Source organism: Pteropus vampyrus, unplaced genomic scaffold, assembly GCF_000151845.1.
Source record: "Pteropus vampyrus isolate Shadow unplaced genomic scaffold, Pvam_2.0 Scaffold57, whole genome shotgun sequence".
Lineage (NCBI taxonomy): Eukaryota > Metazoa > Chordata > Mammalia > Chiroptera > Pteropodidae > Pteropus > Pteropus vampyrus.
This window is the reverse complement of record NW_011888838.1, coordinates 2402361-2425099: the sequence shown is the minus strand read 5'-3', so window position 1 is coordinate 2425099 and position 22739 is coordinate 2402361. Positions and strand designations below refer to the sequence as shown.

The window sequence follows — 22739 nt, the reverse complement described above, 5'->3', positions numbered from 1 at the left end:
GAATCATCAACGAAGCTGTCTAGAGAAAGTCGATCACAAATCTTTATTTCTGGTAAAGTTGTAATACAAAGCAAATTGAATTTTCATATTCCATATGAAAAACTTAGGAAAGTTTTCCTGACAATTTGAAAGTCAGACCCTAAGGCAACTGGAAAAGATTAAGTGTAAAATCATAGTCATTTTTTAAAAAGACTTTTTATTTTTTACTTTATTTATACCTGAAGATACTTACATAAATGTTTTTGAATGGGTGATATTTGAATGGAATATAATTATAAATGACTACATTCTTTTCAAATGTATAGTTTTACCCCCAAACTGTTATATCTTTCTGTATGAAAATAAATGGGTGTTTTGACATTGGGAGCCCCTTAATGACAGCTCTGTCTAGGCCAATTCAGTGTAATACATGTAATTGAGGACTAAAAAAAAAAAAAAAAAAAACTAAGGCAGATCAGTGTGCTTTGAAATTATGAAATAAAGAACAGATCTGAAGAAAGATGACAGTTGGATCCCGCTTGAACCTACATTATATCATTCAGAAACATAATTCAAACGTTTCTTCTTGACAGCAGGCTAACAAAAGTATACTGAAAAGCTCTTAAAATAACTTGAATTATCACTCTGCTCTGCACCTCATACTTCATTTTTTAAAAATATACTTGTATTCTTTGATATATTGGATAGGCAAAGTTTTATAATTCAAAAACTTTGTGATCTAAAGAACCAAATGAACACAACCATTCTTTAATAGTCACATACCAATACACTTCAATTTTCAAATTCTTATTACTTATAAATATTAGAATGGTAAATGTTCTGTTTATATCAATAAAAGTTTTAACTAGAAAGTTAAAAAGGAAATTCTTTCTTCCTTAATATACATCATCCTCCATCCCATTCCTTCATGGTTCTCTCTTCCTTGATTTGACATATTTTTCTTTTATAAAGTCATTTCCATTATAAACATTGATTGATGTATTTAAATCAGACTTATAGGTAAAGCAGAGTTACTATTGAGTGATGCTTTTACTTTTGACCTATAATGGAGACTTCATTTTGTACAAGTAAATATAGTTTCATTAATGTATTTTCTATAGAATTAGAACACTAACCTTAGTATAAGGCAAAGGATCTTTCACTACTATATGGTATCTATGAATCTGTTAAGCCATTAAAATTTTATGTAAAGTGCTTTAGGCATATGTTTGTGTGTTTCATTGTGCCTGCTCTTCTTTCTGGTGAAAGGGCCCTGTGACTTTTATTGCCTTTTCAGTGTTAAGAAAACTGGTATAAAAGAAAAAAGTCATAAGTCTCCTTCCTTAGTGAATTAACTATAATATAAACAAGAAAACTGGAAAAAGTGAATCAGAAGTACCCAAGATAGATCTTACGCATGAGTATCACCTAATCAACTGAAATATAGCACCGAGAAAAGTTATAACTCAGAATTTAGAAGTGGATAAGATTTTTAACATTATCTAATCAATCATCATCATTTAATATATAAAAAACACAAATTTGGAAATATTTATGTTTTCAAGGTCCCACATGACTCTTATAGTTTAATTTAAACATATTTAAATCAAAGATTTTCAAATATTTTCTAGCACCCTCTCCCAGAAATATGTTTCAACAAAATTCTCTTAGGAGTCTTGTAGGAGTACATTACTTTTTACTCATTTGCTTCTCTTTAATGTTGAATTATTTAATTTTCATATTCATGTACTAATTTATATAACATGAAGAAATAAAAATAAAAATAGATGAGGCTTCCAGAACTATGGAGAACTAATTCAATAGGCCTTGCTATTTTAAGTGTTTTGTTTCGTATTTTTTTTTGCTTTTCTGTATAACAAAACAATATCAACACACATAACCTACCAAAAGACAGTGCAAGCAATGATTAGTTCGATTTTAAACAGCTACTCTGTAAAATGGAGACAGCAATATAAATCAAGACTAAATTACTTATAATAATAAACAAAACTAACAGAATCTGTATGCTATACTTAAAATTTATAGAAAGTAATCTTAAAAAACACAGAAACCGTAATTTTATGTTTTTTACTGTTTGTAACCAAACAATGAAATTACAAAGTGTCAGGGAAGAAATATTTCATTAAAAGCCAAGAGCTCTTTCATCATTTTTTTCTGAAGTCATAAATTGAAGAGCTGACATCTTGATTTATCACACTGTGTACTTTTAATAGCCAACAAGTTTGCTATTAAAATTTAATCAAACTGCCTATTAAATTTCTTTCAAATGGTTCCAAGATGCTTCAGCTTCTTTTAATAGCTAATTCATTCATTGAGAATCCATTAATATGGATTTCAATGACATGTTTTCTCCAGAGTACAGACTGGTTATTGTTAATTCAATAAAAGATGAAATATTCTGAATACAGTGGTTTTGCCTCTATTTTAATATATAAATTCAGAGCTTTTGAGGTGTGAACCCTAGAAATTACTGAGTCTATTTCCCTTGTTTCGCACTAATTGGCTTTATACATGTCTTCTTGTCCAGACACATGAGTTTTACTACAATAGATACTTAGAAGTCAAATTATTGGGTCATATGTTGTCCATAACTTACAAAATATCGTCAAAATGTTGCCAAATGTGTTTGTACTAATTTGCACTTCCGAGAGCAGTGTATAGTTCTTAAATTCTAGCTAGGACTTGGTATTAACAGATTGACATTTTTGCCAATTTGACAGAATATGAATTTATATCTCATACTACTGCAATACATTCATTTCCCCAATTACCAGAGAGACGGGGTACTCTTTCATATGTTTATTAGCCACAAGATTTCCTATTCTGTGAATCGCCTGTTATCTTTTACCCACATATATGTTGAGTTTTTAAATATTATTTATTGATTTGTAGATATTCTTTATTCAATGTAAGTACTAGCAATTTGCTCGTTATATATGTTATTACACCTTCTCCCAATATCTCACCTGTTATGAGTACTGTTTAAATTTTCAAATAAGAATGCCTTTTTCTTTGTTTATGATTTTTGTTATTTTACTTTTAAGAATTCCTCCTTTAACTAAATCTAAAATATATTTTCTTCTAAAAGCTTTAAATTATTATTTTTATATTATATTTATATTGCCATGAAATGCAACACAGTCGTGTTGCAGTTGAAGAAACTGATGCCATTAGATATTCAGTGTTTTTTACATAATTAGCAGAAAGCAAAGCTTTTCAGAGATTTCAAGTTTTTGACTGCTGAAGCCAAGAGTGGTAGAATTGGAACTCAGAATTCTTAGTGAATTCTTGCTTCACAGTAGAGGAAGTGGTTGGTCTGCAGTGAAAATAATGAACCTATACTACTCAGTCATTCATCTCTACATCTTTGTCGTCAAATGCACATATTTCTGTGAGCTATTAACTTGGATTTTGAATACGTGGCATAGTACTCAAAACAAAAAATACTGAACCTAAAGATAACAAGCCAAGTCTGCTTATCCATAGGCAATACACAGTTAATTTTAGTAAAAATGTAGAACGTGGGATATATTTTACCCCACAATTATGTTTGTAAATCATACATTGCTTGTGCATTTTTGCTGGAAAAAACAAACTTCAGAACAAAGGAAAGTATAATAACCATTTAATATAAAATAATTCACCAATGTAAAGAAATTATGACTTTTCATATAATTCTCTGACCTATTTTGGCATACTTTCTTATATTGTGCAAATTACATGAGCTTACATGCAGAGGCCTATTCTGGCTAAAACCTGAATTTTAAATATAGCACCTGTATTTGAAAAAAGTATGTCTGACCAAAGTAGATTTTGATTAAAACAAGGTATCTATGAATAGAAATATTCTTGATAATATTTTTCAGAGAAGGCTTATTTTGTCATGTAGTAATCAAAATCAGCTCTGTTCTGTTTAGACTGAGGCTGTTTTAGGAAATTTATATTGTTTCTATTTTTCTACATCAAGATTAACTGTTTTCCTTCAATCTGTATATCCTCTCAAATCTTTCCTAATTCACCAGTGATTTTCTGGTGTTGTAAATTACCTTCAATAAATGTTATGGGTAACTTGTCTTAGTTTTTAAAGCACCAGTTTCCTTATAATGATAAATTATGAAGAAAGCCTATTATAAATATCATAGGAGAACTTATCACATAAACACTTATTTTTAAATAGCATGCAGTATATAAGGTTGAGCTATATAAAGTGCAAGCATTTGCATGCAATTCAATAGGAGCTATTTTAATTGGATACTACATAATTATTGATATTGAAAATTTAAGTATCTTTTTTGCTATGTGTAGATTCCCTGTTTTATATTTTAATTTTTCATGTAATTGAATTAACTTCTATTCATTTTTAAAACATCAGATATAAGTTAAATAATCTATTTCTTAGAAAAATGATTTGAAAAGTGATGACTCAGTTAACTTTGGATATTATAGACTACATGTATATTATCACAACCTTTATGTTTATAATAGAGTAGGAACATTTTTTCAAATGAGAGAGACAGTCAGGTTTTGTTTATTTTTAAATTTTGAATTATAAGACATTTCATAGCTTTCATTAAAACCAGAACTAGCACATAAAATAACGAGAAGTTTAATTTTAATATTATCACTATCTATTAGAAGTTAGCTCAAATAGATTTTCTACTTATTCTAGGAATTATTATGTTGTCCTGAGAGAGGACAGTTTCAAGAAATATCAAGTTTAGGAGTAAAAAGATCTGGGGAAAGTTTTATCCTTGGTTCTATTACTAAATGTTATAGACAGAAATTATTTACCTGATTTTTTAACAGAATCTTTGCCTTAAAATGTTCATTCTTTCACTGAAATTTAAGAAATTTAAAATTAAAGATAAAACGATTCTACCAATAAAATACCTTGAGAGCTTCCAGGAAAAAAGAATGATTATAAAATTCTTCTTGTAACCTTAGTCCTACAACTGGACAATGATGTATAGTAATTCAGCATATTCCATATCAAATAGTTTTGTAAAAGTAATATGTATCGGACAATCAATCTTCCCATATATCCACAGTATTAAGGCTTTTCTTTCCTTAAATGAATAGGATAAGACCACGCTAAAGAACTGTACTTAGAAAATTTTAGATGGAAGAAAGTGAATTGTACAGGAAGGAAATTAAGAAGTAAAGATATGGATAATTGTGTTGTTAGGAATATCTTATTTCCATGTGAGATGACAAAAATCATTTGAAATGTATCCTTAGAAAATATCTTTATTTTAATCTTCAATAAGCTTCATGAAAAACTCTCATTATCAGAAAATAATGAAAATTTTTTGTTATCATGAGTAGGGCTTTGTGATTAGAAAACCATGTTTGGAATCTAGAATTTGCCCTTTACTAGCTATATGATCTTGGAAAGTTACCAAGAAACCCAGCTTCTTGATGGATACAAAGATAACGGATAATGAATAATTAACTACGTACAATAGGTAAATGATAGCTACACACACTAAAGGAGAAATCTCAAATTTATCAAGAATTATAAAGAGACATATTGCATTCTATTACAGAAAAGAATGCCAGCAATTTCTGAAGATAAGTTGAAGTTTTTACATTGTTCTAAAAAAATTATATTTTTTGAAAATTATAACCTCAACAACTTATATGAAACAATGGTATATTTTAAAACTAAGTGGAAATGTTCTATAGCACTATAGAAATTATTAAGGTATCTCACTGATGCTTGTTTGATTTACAATAAAGAGGTAAGAGATACTGCTAACTATATATAAAGCAATAAGATAATAAACCAGAAGAAATTTTCTCCATATAGTTAATTAAAAAACTTTCTTTGTGAAGGAATCTGTGAAAGCTATAAAATAGTAGTAGTAGTAGTAATAATAATAATAATAATAATAATAATAATAATAATAATATAAAACACTTTTACTATTGTGTAATTGGCTGTGGGAGACTGGATAATTTGAAGGATTCATATCAAAGAGACGAAGTTAAAAACAAAACATAAGAAGGACTCATGGGGGAAGCATTTTAAAAGTTTTTCTTTAAAGTGATTTTCCTAACACAGATTTTCTTATTTTATTGTATATTTTCTGATTATGTCCCTACTGACAACATGTACAAAGGAAAGAAATTAACATAGAGAGCACTGTTGCCACACTTTTAAATAAAAAACATAAAGGTAAAAATACTAGATATAAATATAATGGCAAATTTCAAATAAAATTTTTTTTTCATGCCATGGAATACTTACTATGTTTGTACTCATATCATCATAACGCTTGTTCATAATAAAAAGTAATTTATTATATAGGCCATTCTGATTTGTTAGCTCTGCAAGTACTCTTAGGCACATCATTAACTGTTTTTACAAATTCACAAATAGGTGTGGGATTATACTAGGATTTGGTTAATATATACAAAGAATGATTTCATGACATTTCAAAATAGCAAGGTTTTGGGGCAATATGACATATTTCATGCATATAAGCCAAATCATATTTAGTGACAATAAAGTGCAGTGAACGACTATGAGTGTTTCACCCTATCTGCTTTAATTTACAAAAATCATTAATCATAGTGAAACACCACTTACACTTTTTCATTTGCATTTTTCTTTAACAACATAAAAACAAAATGTTTAGTAGCTTGAATATTAATAAGGTGGCAGGTGATTTATTGTGAAGTTTCTTCTGCCTCAGTGACCAACCTCCTAAAAAAGACAATACAGGCCCTGAGAAGACGTGAACTTGAAATGGCAATGAGTCACGTCCCTGCTCTGCTACATAACTGGTTACTTAGCAGGGCTGTCTGAATTGAACCAGTGTTCTCTAAGCTTATGAATGGTGGAATAGGGCTTGATGGAAAGAGAAGACATTGTTTGCTTATATCATTATCAAAGGTAGGGAGAAAAAATATTTTACCTTTATTTTTTTCCATGCTAAAACATGGTTGCAGATCAAAAGTGGCAAGTACAACTAAGGCAGAAATAAAAATAATGTCTGATTTAGAAGAGACAATTCAGTTTTATTAATTAATTAATTAATTTTTTGTTAGTCTCAAGGGTAGCACCATCTTAGGTAAATTATTATTATTATTCGGCATTTAGGTAACACCTCATTCCTACCACCTTATTACTATAAAATAAAAAAAAAAGAAAGGAAACCTTTAGCACTGAATGATAATTTTAATATTTGATTACATGAGAGCACTGGCAAGAACTAGTTTTCATTTGTATAAAATATAAGTGAATTTCTGAATTAAATAATCATAATCATAATCATAATCATAATCATAATCATAATCATAGTACTTACTATGTTCTAGGCACTATTGCAAGCACAAAACATATATTAATTCGCTTAACCCTCTCAAGGTCTCCTTGATTGGGTTTTGTTTATATATCTATTGTATAGACACTGAGACGTTAAGCAATTTACCAAATGCCACTTGGTTAAATGATTCTTAAAACCACCATACAAAACTGAAATGAGGAAGTCAACTACTTGCAAATGTCTATTTGATGTCCCCTTTCCCCTGTGTATTAACAATGCTCCTAACAGTTGAGGTCAGCTTTTAGTAGTGCTATTGAGAGCCAAAATTTACCCTTAACATTGACTAAAAAATTGCCACGGGATATCATAATTTTACTGATTACATACTTTTATTGAGAATGTATGTATAGATTAATATAACTCTGAACCCCAGAGGGAGAATCCACCAACATTAATAAGTGCCACATGTCTGCAGATCAGTCTTCTGCCACATAACATTTAAATTTGGCTTAAATAAATATAGCATTAGTGGTCATGTTACTTCTGGGGTGATTTGACATCTGGCACTGCCCCAGCAGCATGGGGGACAGAGGTATTGTGTGTTGTCCCTCGATTCTTCCTTGCCAATGCAGCAAAAAAATTAGAGGTCAGCAAGATTTAGAAAAAGTAAGATTTATCGAAAGTACATTTTACAAGAAGATAGGCCATGCTAAGCAAGGCTGCAGTGCTCTGAAATTTGGGAGGTGAAGAGATAAGACAGAGCAGAGTACACCCCAAGGGAGGAGCAGGTTTTCAGCAAGGAGAAGCTGTAACAATGCAGAAGTAGAAAGGTCTGTTAATATTTGAATCGTGACAGGAGGTCCTAGATGATCTATATGTGAGGTCACCTTAACTGACAGTTGGTTGCTATATAATAACACTTTGCTTACTACGCATGTGATTACTCAGAGTTCAGTCTGTTGTAATTAGATTCATGAACTTCCAGGCATAAACATAGTATTATAATGAAGCTTAAATTGTGGGCAAATTAGGGTAGTATTTTCTGTGCAGGCATCTGTAGCCAGATTAGGTCAGCTAAGATTATGACCCTCCTTTCCTTTTCCTCTGGGAATGAAGGAGGGATTCTCTAACTACCAATAGTATGTTCTTTGGGCAGTCTCTATTCCTATTCCTTTGTTCCCCCTGTTGCTCATGTCCAACTAGCTACCTAACAGTCAGATCACCATGTATAAAAATCTGAATTGCATTGTGTGGGAGGTTTATGAGATGATGAATGGGAGGTAGGGGTAAACAGAAACCCATGATGCTAGCCGAGCCACTGTTCCAAAAGAAGAAATGCCCTTTTGCTAATTCTGCCACTCAGATGGGGCACATTTTTGCAATAACTCCACAGTTGTGGAGGCACCTTTCTGTAATTCACATAACCATACCATATTGGTAGCAACAACCTAGCAAAACTCGATTTTAAATTGAAATTCCTGAGGTCAATTCAATCAATTAAATAAAAAGACAAGGGTAATGCAATTATGTTACTCATAATGAAATAAAGCTTAATACAATCCAATTTTAGAAATCATCCCGTTTTTTTATAGATCTACAAAAAGTGCAAATATTTAATAATTAATTGAATTACCAGATAAATTTCTCAGCAAATGTTCATTTTGGGATTAAAATCAAGTTTTTGAGACATTATTAATCTAAATTGCTTAAGAAGAGATTTTGCTAGCAGAGACTGTGGATAGGGAATACAGGTGGGAAAGATTACCTACAAATTGTTTCTATCACTACCAGGAAGTTGGGGATACTAGAAATTTGGATTTGATTTCCAATAGACTTGAGAGGAGCTCGGGGATTGAGGACTGATTTCAAAATATGTGGAAATAATAAATATTTAAATGAACAAATGAATAAACTCTTTCTGTGGGGTATGTGAAAACTTGAGTTTGCATTTGGGTTAACCTTCCTTGAAAATCTCGGTAATCAACTATTACCTCAGAGTTCTCTAAAAGCTCCTTTTTACCTGTGTTTTACGTGGCATGTTGCATGTGTGAAATAACTTGATAACAGACTTGGGATATTGGCCTCAAGGAAGTCTGGATTTATGTTAGTGTGTAGCATTGTAGCAAACATGTCAGTGGTGGAAAAAATATTTTGAAAGGTATAGAGAACATCTGGAAACCATCATCATAAATATACATATTCAAAAGACAAATGTAATGAAATATTTTAAAGAGATGAAGTGACTAAATAACAAATCCCAAAGAGAATATATAAAAATGATTAGGTGAATTATAAATAATCGATAAATATTCCAAGGTCTCACAAGATTTCAAGGAGTAAAATCTCAACAGTAATCAAGTTTAATATATTGGGAAATCTAGACAGCTAATCTGATACATAGGATGTAACAAGTAGGTTCAAGAACAGATTATTAGAGATTGCTTGAAAAAATAAAAACCATTGAGAAGTTCTACGCTTAATAGATCCCAAAGGTAATAATGATGGATTCCTATTTGAGAGAATAGATTATAAGACATACAGAATTTTAAAATAATTATTCAGTGATATGAATAGGAAAGTAAACTTAAAGTGAAAAAATAATTATTTTTTTGACAATTTCTTGTAGTGTTCAAGGGTCGGACTATTCTAAAGACAAATATAAGATATTTACTAGATCTAAGTTAGGAAGCAAGGAAAATAGAGTTCGAGTTAAAAAATGTGGCTAGCTATAAGAATCTAACAATGAATGGGAAGTGAGAATATATGAAGATGTAAAGATTCAGTGCCTAAAATTTTTATTTTAATAACAGAGACTATAATCTTTTAAATAAACAGAGGTGGATAATCACATAGCTGAGGTGACTGAAGTGTTTATCTGGAAAGATGAGTCTTGGATGCCACCTACCTAAATATGATACACACGCCTGAATGAAGGGAAGATAGGACCCTGGGAAATAAGACAAGAGTAAAGAAGGAGGTTAAAGACCATGTTCAGAGATATAATATGAAGAAATAAAAGTATTTCACTCATCGAAGATAAACAATAATGAGATGAGAATAAAATGAGGAGTTTCTGACTTGAGGGACTAGAAAATTAATATAGGGAATCAAGAAGATCACTATGATGTCTACCACTATTAGAGTCAACGAGTGAAAGGAAGCATATATATCCTGAAGGAAAAGATCACTGCCTGGACACACTTCAAATTGTAAATTCAATTTAACTTACTCCCAAAGTCATCATTAAAGTAACTTACTGAATGTCACAAGACATTTTATACTTTCTTCAATAACTTCAAGAAATATCTTTTAAAATTAAAGATTTAAAAAATAAACTTAAACATATGATCAGCCAATATAAATTTTTTTCTTTAAATATAATTCAGATCGACACAGTCATCTACATATTCCATATTCCAAGTTAATGAAATTTTTGAGAAGAAACTACAAAGGGCTCAGCAATATTACATAATGTGATCAACCTTAAAATCAAGTTTTTTGTTTTTACTAACGTTATGTACTTTACTACCCTTACATAAATTTGGATCATAATGCTAGACAAAATAATAATTTTATGCTTTTATCCATCTTCACAGTAGGCAAATAAACAGTGCATCGTTAAAATCATATTATCTCATCTTTTGTTTAAACAATTATTCTATGGTTTCTGTGATCATTAGATGCAAGATGCTTCTAACAATAACTTCTGTTAATAAGGATAATTCTCTTTCTAGGAATATACTGTAATTTTCTATGTATGGGATTATTTTAAAGAATAAAGAAAATCTGTCACTATGGAAGCAAATTAGTTCCTAAGCTTTAGAGGCTTTTCTAAGTAATTTGTTCTCAATAACTTGGAAAGTATGTTAAAAAGTTAGAGAATTCATATTTAAATAAATTTTTACAAATAAACCATTAAAACAAAATTTAAAGAGAGAATACTTGAGAGACGTTATGTAAATCAATAAACTGTAGCAAATAAAAAGACTAATAATGAAATAAAATACAAGAAAGTAATTGTTTTATTGTAATGTATTTTCTTCATATTTGGAGGAATATTTGCACTCACTGTTCTTACATAAGCAAAAGTGATATAGAAAATTTAATATCATCACTAGGTGATTGTTACTATATTACTGCCCCAAATTACATATGAAAGTCAATTAAGATCATATATAACATGGATCCCTACGTGAAATTCAAGTTGTAGACTACATGTCCTAACTTCCTTTATATAAACAAGATGCAATTTGAATAAAAGTAATTAAGAGCACCAGTATCTGACTCTTTCCTAATCTTAGCCATAATTGTTAAGTTGTTTCTAAATATCATTTAATGTAAAAAGAGCTGACAGAAACATGTTTAGAACAAGCTAATAATCTTAGTTTGTGTGTAAGAAAAAAATAACAATGTTGATCATAAAAATGACTTCTGATTGTATGTATCAAAATCATCTCTTAGGACAGCCTGATTGAAATAAACTAATACAAAATCCACCTTCTCAGATAACACTATACTGTACTCTAAATATTTTCCAGCACTGACTGTAGTGTACTCTAACTCTCCACAGATGTTGCATATACTCATTTTTACTGTAATTAATTCTAATCACATACACACCCACACATATGCTATGGCAGGGAGGGGAGCGGGGTGAGAGAGAGAGAAATTTTTTTAAAAAAATCAATCACAAACAAAACAGTAAATTAGGGGAACTTCATTAAAAAAATCTAAATCATGACCTAGCAATATTTTAACCCGAAGCACATACACACTCAAAAATCATTGTGTGTGTGTGTGTGTGTGTGTGTGTGTGTGTGCGTGCATGTGTGTGTGTGTGTGTAGCATTTTTTCTCCTAGATCTTTAAATATCTAGTATTATCTGGATAAATGTCTTTTAGATATCAAGATTAGATGTGATTTCCCCCCCAAATACACAAGTTGCCTTCAGTGTGTATTAGAAAGTATATATTTACTTCCACAAAAACCATGAAATCGCTCTATGCCTAGGACAATGTGCAATTCTATGATGCTTAGCAGACTATATAGCCACACAATTGCTCATTTTCATTGCTTCCAATGAGGCCTGACATCTCACCAGTTTATAGCAGTGGCAGATGACTAGAAAAAGAAAGGTCTCATTTACTAACTTCCTTTAGAAAAGATTTCCTGAAAATTCAAGATTAAAAAAGGGCTTATGAATAATGGAACATACTGCTACACTCAACCAGGTTTTATATCCTTGAAATATTTCTATCATATGGAATAAGTTTTAGAAGTCGCAAATAAAGCAATGCATTTGAGAACGTCTTAACGTAATCACAAAAGTAATGAATATAAAAAATCATTTCTAATTACCTCTGTTGAGTGACGCTGAACTGTTTATATCTCCAGTAATGAAGGAGGATTCTGACTGCTTTCGGACTGTGTCATTCCACATTCTACGAATTCGGCTCTAGAGGGGGAATAAAGAAAAGGAAACTAATTCACCAAGCAGTAAATTTTCACAAAATAATCATTATTTTTCTTTCTTAATTATATGAGAACTTTGTTTCTGGCATCTGGCAAATATACAGTTTCCACATGCATGCAATACAGTAGCATGAGAACATCAGAAACAAAATTAATGATAATTAGTTCTCATTAAGCATATCCTTATATATTTAATGTAAATGCCTATACCCAAAACAATAATAATTATAAAAAAGAGTAGATGTAACATACTATCCCAATTCAAACTCGTTGAAGGTATATAGAAGTGCATGCTAGACAGTTGGAATGTAATAATTTTAGTTTTCAAGGTAAAACAAATTACTTTCGTTGTAACTTTAATGGGAAAGAGATATTTTACATGCATTAAATTATCAGTTTTATTAACAAAATATTTAGTTCAAGATTCAGAATCTTGCAAGAAAGCTTTTGGTAAGAAAAGAACATAGAATATTATTAAAATGCTACTGAATTTTATTAACATTTCCATAAATTTGTAAGGAGACCAATGTAATTTTATAGATTACATATAATCTTGATTTTTCTTTCTTTTGAAGGAGATAAAGGAAGTTGATTCACCCTTATTTATCATTTCAAAATAGGAAGTTTTATAAATAACTAGACATTCTTATATAATATATACTCTCAATATTCTAAGTGTGGGATAATTCAAGAAAGCAATGTAATATTTTTCCATTTGTGAAGAGATTGGTTTTTTGAGTTTATGCTGTTTTGCTATTATATTAAGTTCAGGATCAAAAGAGTATTGACAATCCTGTGAGGAATAAACAAAATATTTCCAGAAACTTTTCCCAGGATGAAATAGTCATAAGAACTATTACTAGTACTAATGGTGAAACGAAGCTCACAAATAGGTTACATTCCAAATATATTTGAACTTTATGAATAATAGAAGTGCCTAAACTTAAAATTGGTTTTAGGACTCTTGGGACATGTTTATCCTTCAGAAATATTGTCTATATAACAATATAGGTTATATAGGTCAGCAAACTCACAGACACAGTAAAACTAATAAATAAAAGCAGAATAAGAAAACTGGTACAGGATTATAGGTCCTGAGAACTTAAGAATGTCTGTATTGAAAAAATACTTCAAAGCTTCAGATTGAAATACTGGTAACAAATCTCTCACATGTGTCTTTATTAATTCATTAATTAAAATATTAATTTTCTATACTATATGCCAAATACTAACTGGGGAAATACAAAGGAGAAAGGCAAACACAGGATGTCTTTGCTTCATGGAGCTGCTATACTAGTAAGTGAGAAATCAATCAAATCACAAAAATAAATGCAAAAGTATAATAATGTGCACACAAATCTCCATAGAAGCATTAGTTATTATAACTTAAAACTGCAAACAACTCAAATGACTATCAATGGTAGAATGGATGAATAAATTATAGAATAATAAACAGCAATGAATAAAAAAGCAAAATAGTCCCCTGCAGCAACACAGATGTTCAAAGAAAGAAAGAAAACAACAACAAAAACCCCAATATGTTCTAGATGCTTTCACGCGAATAAGTGTCAAACATGTGCAAAACAAAATGTAGTGTTAAAAGTTCAGATAGTGGTTAAGATTGGAGGCGAATACCTAAGAAAAGTTCAAAGGGTGTCTGAGGTACTCACAATATTCTTATTTGACCTGAGGAGAGATGATAACTCACTGTGTCATGCACTTAAATTTTATGCACTTTTGTGAATGTTTGTTATACTGCATATCTAAAAAATAGTTTAGAAACTGCACATAAGGGGATGTCTTTGTCTAGAAACTGAGAACACTGCACTGAAGTGACATCTTAAATGAGAGTTGATGGAATTGTCATCTTGTTAGGCGACCTTTATATGACCTGCTCTCATTATCGCATCTTCTATTAGTGTCTTCTACCTGGGCTAGCCACACCTGTTCCCTTGCTGTTCTTTAATACAGCAAGCATGCCTCTGCCTTAGAGCTTAGTGTACTTGTTTCCTCTGACTGGAGTACTCCTTCCTCAGATATAGGTATGAGTAACCACTTCATCAATTTTAAGGTTTTACTCGTACATTTTCTCCTTGAAGAGACCTAACATGACCGCTATATTTAGAATTGTATTCCTTGCCCCTAACTCTACTATTACCTCCCATAGATATTACCATTTCCTATAATACTGCATATTATAATAATGTATTTATTTTTTGTACTTAATGTTCAATATTTAATGTCTAATATGTGTATTATATTTGAAGGTCAGCAAAAACAGAATGCTTGTCTTTTTTTCTCACTGATGTATCACACACCTGAAATAATGTCTGGTACATGGTAAATATTATACTTATGTATATATAATATATTGTATATATGTATTGATTCTTTCTGTGTTCTAGGTTCTATATCATGTATTTTTCGTGTATTCAGTCACTGAAACCTCACAAGAACTCCTTGAGGTAGGTACTCTTTTATTCATTAGAAAACTGAGGTTCAGAGATTAATTAACATGATCAATGTCACAGACCTACTAAGTGGCTTAACCAGAATTTGAATTCAGTCATTTGGCTTCTGATCTAGGAGGTTAACAACTTACTCTACTATATCAAATAATAGTTGAATAGGAAGAAGAGGAAAGGGAAAAGTATTGCAGGCAGAAGAAAAATATATAGTATGTAGCATAGCACTAACACTTAAAACTTCATAGAACAAACCAGGATGAATCTTAGAATATGGGGGTGAAAAAAGTCACAGAAGATTACATACAGTAAGATCCCATTTTAAAGAAAGATTTTTAAAAGCATACTAAACAACGTTTTTAGGAGGTGAAAATACTAGAATAAGTCAAGGAACTGAAGAACAAAAGTTTGGAGGTTTATTCTGGTGGAGATGTGCAGGGATTAATTAGGGAGAGGTTGTAAGAAGGGGAACACTGCACATTGTCCATGAAGTAGCCATATGATTTTTATTAGATGTGAATGCTATCTTGTCACCTCCTATTTGAAATCATCAGGTTGGCTTTCTAAAGTAATCAAAATAAGGTCTAAACTCACATACTCTTACTAACACCTACGGATCTGTCTTTAGCCTTCTCCTTTGACTTCATATCCTATTTACTCTCTCATCTACTTTAGCCAATATCCTTTTATTCTGGAATTTGCAAGTTCTCTCTTACCTGAGGACTTTGCATTAGATGTATTGTCACTTGGAATTTTCTTCCCCTGAACTTCCTTCCTGTCATTCAGATTCTTGGCATAAATATCATCTTCTAAAATAGTCTTTCTCCAGCACTTAATCTAAGAAGCCGCCTGGACTTTCTGTATCACATAGCCATACTTGGTTCGTTACTAGCTTTCATAATCTGATATTTTTTGTTGGATCATTGGTTTGTTACTAAATTTTCTATATTCCACAACTAGAACTGCAGATTCAGATTTAAGGGAAATTATTTTTTATTTAACCATTATATCTCCAGAACTTGGAAAACTGCTTGGCATTATATGGAAGCAAATATTCCTCGATAAAAAGTAAAAAAATATGAGAATTATTATTTTAGAAATTCTCTGATGTGAAAAAGGCATCTATACTCTCAAAATTTTTTCTTAATATCAGTATTTTATACTTTACTTATGAAAGGTCACAGTTAATATGAAGCACATTTATTATTTCTACCTAAATATACTGGATTTAAGTAACTATTATTTTTTTTAATTGGATTGCAACAGTTAATCAGAAATAGTATTACATTAAAAATAAGAAGATAATTTGTTTTCCCCCCAAAACTGGAATTGTGATGTTACAATTGTAAAAGTGAAGAAAAAATGATACAACTTAAAATATATATCTGAAATAATGAACCTAATAAATGGGAGTTGCTCCAATTTATTAAACACCCCTGATTTGTCTTACGTATATTGTTCATGATTATTCTATTAAGCTGCATTGTTGTTTAGAAGTATCACTAAACACTGTAAACCTCTGTTATAACATAATAAATGAAACTCTCAAATATTACTGTTTCGTTAGGGGCAAATTTCAATAAAATGACTATAGGATAATGGCTGTGAGCTCTGTTATGTGAAAAGCATGAAGGAACTAATTAAGCTGGATGGTATATAGAATTTCAACAATTTTAATTTAAAAGCTGTGGGAAAAATAATTACAAAAAAGGGAGGTGAGGATTATGAGATTGAAACTAAAAGCATAGATTATAAGGGGCTCATGGTGGAAGCATCATTCACGTGTGCTCCTACTATGATGTAAGACTTCAGATTTCTAATTGACAAATTTAGTAGTCCTAAACTCAGAAATCTCAACCCACCCAGTTCATACATCCATTCCCCTAATTTGCAAATTTTCAACCTCAGGAAAGCATAGAATTAATAAAATAAATCAAATTCAAATTATTAATAATTGTTTATTATACATAGGAGTAAGTTTTATGATCATAATCATTTGTTATTAACTTAAGCAATAAGATAGTCTAATAGGTTTGACAGTTAATATGTTGATTTTAAAATTTTTAGTTGTAAATATTAGATTTATATTAGATATGTGGTTTTATCTGTAAGATAAAAGAGAATCCATTAGTTTGAGAAAAGTGTTTGTTTATACATTATTCATTATCTTTGATTTATAAGAGTTGTTCAAGTGCTAGTTAGGTGAATACAACTCTCCAATCTGACAGTGGCTGTGTTTGAGAGAATCATATATATTAAATTTGTAAATGATATTTAAGAGTTATGAGAATATTTAATTTTCTAAGCATATGAATGGAATCGTTCAGGGGAATTTAATGTTAAGTTTATAAGCCAATTAAGCATTAATCAAAGAACAAATACAGTGATCTTTCTTACATTATATAAAATTATCAAATTCACCAAAATAGATTTATAGATTGAACTAAAAGAGTTAAGAAAAAAACTAAGTTCTCGATTTATAACTTTATTAGTTTAAATTCAAATCTTCAGAAAAGTTCAATTGATAACGCTCAAAACATAGTTGTTTTCCCACTGAATCATGCAATCTTAAAATTATTAGTTTGCTAGTCTGAACCCAAACTCATTCATGACCCACATAATCCTATGTCTTTTATTTGACTGGATCATTTTAACAGCCTGAAGTTGGTGAAATTTCTATGTAATAATCTTTGGACTGATACTGTTGCCTGGGAAAAATGACTGACAGGTGCCTCAAAGTTTATAATTTTGCTGGTAAGGAACCATGCAGCTACTCTATCTAGTGCTGGTCTGGTGGGAGGGAGCACTTATACTAGTTTAAAAAAATAATGCTGTTATGGTATCCTACACTGCCCTGACTTGTTCTTCAACTAATCAGCAGATGATATGGTATGAATTATAACTGCTTTTACTAAACAAACTATTTAATAAGTAAATATTTTCAGTATGTGATAGAGAATTATTACACTGGTTAAAAGAAGCAATTAACTCGAGAATCACATATATTAAATATTACTTTCTTAGAATTTTGAGTGAAGTGCCCAATTCCTTTCCTTACCTCTATACTCATTCACCTGAACCAATCTGAAATCATTTCACAAGCTTAGACCCTACATTTCATAATTTTATTGCAATTTGGTTTCTTAAATTTCTTTCTTAATCATTCCCATTTGAGACACACTAAAGCAAAAACAACAAATCTGAAATGTTAAACAGGATAGAAAAGAGAGCTGATTAAGAAAGTAAAGAAAGCCATACCAAAATATAGGTAAAATATATTTCATTTTAATTAGCAAATATTGTTTACCTGTGAGCCTGTGGAGTAGCGTCCAGGAGTTCGAGAACCAGATGTTTTCCCTGAGCCAATGGAACTCTCTGTACTTTTGCCACTACAACAATGTGTTCTCAGGCATTTCCCGTACTCTTTGCGTACCTAGCCAATTAAATATTAAGTTCTGTTAGCAAGTAATTCATTTTAGCTGGGAACTATGGTATAAAACATATGAGTTTTATTTTTAGATAATTCATATAATTACTTCCTTGCCCTATGGATCTAAAAAAGCCTGTTCGGCATATTTTTACAATGTAAAATAATAGCATTCATACCATCAAGCTTGAAATTTTGTATGACTGGAGGCTTTTAAGGCATGCACACATACTCACACACACACACACACACACACACACACACTCACACACACACACCTAATCGAAGCTCTTAGTTCAAAGAAAAAAAATGACTCTTCCAGACACTATTTTTAGTTTCATAAATTTGATATTAAGTAGCCTATTGGTACAATTGTCTTTAGGTAGAAGCCTAGTGAGGAAGTTACAGAGAGAACAGAGAATGAAGAAAGAGAGGAACAAGGGAGGGAAAGAAAATATTTAGATCAAAAAAAGAAATAGGTTGGGCTAAGCATTTCTTTTGAATTTACTTTTTTGAAGTTTATTTCTCTTATAAAAGATCAAATTTGCAACTTCAGAATATAAAATTCAAAATTTATTTCCTCAAAATAGTTCTATTCAATAATCATAGAGAAATGTGATTGCTTTTATAGCATCACTGATTAAATTCTTAATCCTTGTTATAGTACAAAATCACGGGGGAAAAAGACATAAACATTTTTTAGTTGTGTTTTCAAACAGGAAACTATATCAACAACTTAGGGGAAAACTTTTATCATATTTAAAATTTTTATTCCCACCTATTTAATCAAACAAGATATATAAAAAGAAAATAAAAACAGTAACTGCCCTAAATCATACCTCCACTACCAACGTCAACATCAACATCAACAAAAATAATCCCTAACTATGTGTTCGTTAACTAAAAACACATTCTGGGACATCTTACTGGTTATACGTTCACAAATTTATATTTGTTATGAAATAACACTGAATATATCGTATTTTTAGCTTTTTATACACTTATTTCACATGAGCTCCTACTTGCCACAATTTCTGAAAATGTAATATTCCAATGTAATTTTATTTAAAACAAAGCTATAAATATATACTTTTTCTGAGGAATGTTATTAAGAATCAAAAGCAAAAAAAGTGTGAATGATACATTAAAATTAATATTCAAGACAAACCTATCTTAATGTTATAAAAGTTCATTCTACTAAAGATATAGCAGAATCAGAGATAGAATATATTCAGATTTGTTTGAAGAACTCACATATATTGAAAGATTATTATGTGATAGAAACAACGATATAGTCAGGAGAATCAAAGCATGAAAACGGAGTGCTTGCTGCAAGTAGGTAGAGGGCCAAGGAAGCTTCTCAGAGAAGAGGACTTCTGAAAGAAGCTTCAAAAAATAGGTTGGAATTAGTCAGTTTAAAGAATAAAGTTGAAAAAAAGGAAAGACAAGAGAGAAAAAGTCATTCTAGGTAGTCAGTACAGTGAGGAAAATAGAGAGGCATGATGTGCTAACCTTTGAGGACTTTCTTTGATCTGAAATGCCAAATTATATATTCTTTTCAATATATTTAAAATTATATTATATTGATCTGTTTTATAACCAATCTCATTTATGGTATATTTATCAATAATTAGAAATAATTACTTTATTCAGTGTTTATAAGCCAATTCATATTTTGTTTATTTTTTAAAAGAAGTAAGTCTGTACCCACTTGCATGAGTTTCCACAATATGTGTGAGTTTGGGAGTGTGGAATAAAAAAGCTTCTAATGTTTAATCATTAATTGCTAGAAATTATGTTAGGCCTCTCTCTTAAAATGACTCCGGGATATAATTATTACCTATATTGTACAGATAAGAACACTGAAAAGGTTAAGTAATAAACATAAACTAAAAGACTGAAAAGGTTAAGCAATGTTTTTTATGTGGACAAATCCAAATCTCATGGGTGCTCTATGATCAGAAAGCTCTTTTTAAGATGTCGCATTTCACATTTCTAACATTAACATATGACCAAACAAGGCATTATATATTATTAACATTATTATTAAAGTAATCTATTAGGTTATTTCTTTCTCTATATCTGGAGAAAATAAGGACAAATGTTTTAATTAGATTCAAGAAAGCTTATAATAATCTCTACCCAAAGGTAGGCCCTATCAATTACAGTTTTGTAATTTGCACTGAGTAAATGAAGCACGCCAAAAATCTAAGCTTTGATCTTAACTTACATCCTACTTGTTTTTCCTAATATCCTCATTAGGGGATATTTTTCTTTTTAAAAGAGAAAGTGTCTTTTAATGAAGTGATTTAAATCTAAACATATTTCAGGAGACACAGAGAGGAGAAGAGAAAAGAGAGAAGAAGGAGAATGAGAGAAAGAGAAGAACTTCCTTTCCAGTTAAAAGGCAGCAATATTGTATAAGCCATACCATGGACTATTTACATTTTCCAACAAAGGTTAAATGTTATGAACTGATTATAAAAACAACCAGCAAATCAAGATACCTGGTGACAACAAGTCCTACATTAAGCCATATTACTTATTGGACCATGGTCACGAGATTTCTTTTTTTTAGATTACAATAAAAGTTATTTGACTGTTCAGTCATTTGCATATTCTAATCCACTATTTCACATGACACTGCATCTTATTCCAATCAGATATAATATCTTATTTCAATGTGAGATTGTTTTATAATAGGAAGATGGAAAAAAGAACATGCCTTACCAATGGAATAATTTTCATACACACATCAAAAATAAGATAATTATGAAATCCTCTGAGTTGTATCACATAATTGAGTGCATATCAAAAGAAAAAGTGACATCTCTAATGTTACCAGTGGAAATACCATTGATACAATCATGCAATCGACACTCAGAAAAAAACAAAAACAAAAACTAACAACTTAAAGTTTTATATTTATTAATCAGTTGAATCAATCAACTAGTAACCATATAAACCAAAATAACTCAAAAATAGAATGCTTCATATTTCTCCAATGAAAACATATAAGCAACTGCTAATTCAATCAGATGGCTTAAGAAGGTTCTCCTACAAGATTTATGTTGTTAAAATATCCGTACTACGCAAAGCAATCTATAGATTCAACGTAATCTCTGTTGAAATTCCAATGGTGTTGTTCGTAGACATAGAAAAAAAAATCCTACATTTGTACAGAACCACAAATGATCCCAAATAACCGAAAAATTTTGAAAAAGAACAAAACTAGAGGTATCACACTTCCTGATTTCAAACTACATCACAAAGATACATTAACACAGTATGGTATTGCCATAAAAATAGACACATAAACCAACAGAGCAGAATAGAGAACCCAGAAATAAAACCTCACACACGCGGTCAATTAATATTTGACAAAGAACCCAAGAATATTGAATGGGGAAAGGACAATCTCTTCAATAAATGGTGTTGAGAAAACTAGATAATCACATGCTGAAGAATGAAACTGGATCCCTATCTTAACATAACTCACAAAATTTAACTCAAAATGGATTAAGACTTAATTATAAGACCTGAAACCATAAAACTCCTATAAAAAATACATAGGAGAAAAGTCCCTGGACATTGGTCTTAAGCAATGATTTTTGGGGGGTATGACATCGAAATCACAAGGAACAAAAACAAAAATTAATAAATAGGACTACATCAACCTAAAAAGGTTCTATACAGCAAAAGAAGCAATCAACAAAATAAAAATACAATCTACAAAACAGAAGAAAATATTTGCAAATCATATATCTTATATGGGGTTAATATCCAAAATATATAAAGAACTCATATAGCTAAATAGCAAAAAACAAACAATCTAGTTAAAAAAATGAACTTTGGAAACAAATAGTCATTTTACCTAAGACATACAAATGGCAAACATGAAAGATGCTCAGCATCAACAATTAGGAAAACCACAAATCAAAACCACAATGAGATATCACCTCACACATTTTAGAATGGCCATCATCACAAGGACAAGAGATAAGTAGTGTTGGTGAAGATATGGAGAAAAGAGAGCTCTTGTGTACTGTTGGTGGGGACATAAACACTATGAAAAACACTATGGAGGTTAAAAATTAAAAAATA

The 22739-nt window shown here is 30.5% G+C and overlaps 1 protein-coding gene across 1 annotated transcript in view; it reads right to left on the bottom strand.

The window, feature by feature from the left end:
• The window catches only part of LOC111740061 (adhesion G protein-coupled receptor L3), an 80211-nt gene that overhangs the window by 13973 nt on the left and 43499 nt on the right, over positions 1–22739 (bottom strand). Inside the window, exons 5-6 of the mRNA XM_023530913.1 lie at positions 18516–18641; positions 12630–12726 (exon numbers count right to left, since the gene is read on the bottom strand). Coding sequence (XP_023386681.1) covers positions 12630–12726; positions 18516–18641 — 223 coding nt within the window. The remainder of the gene's footprint in view (positions 1–12629; positions 12727–18515; positions 18642–22739) is intronic.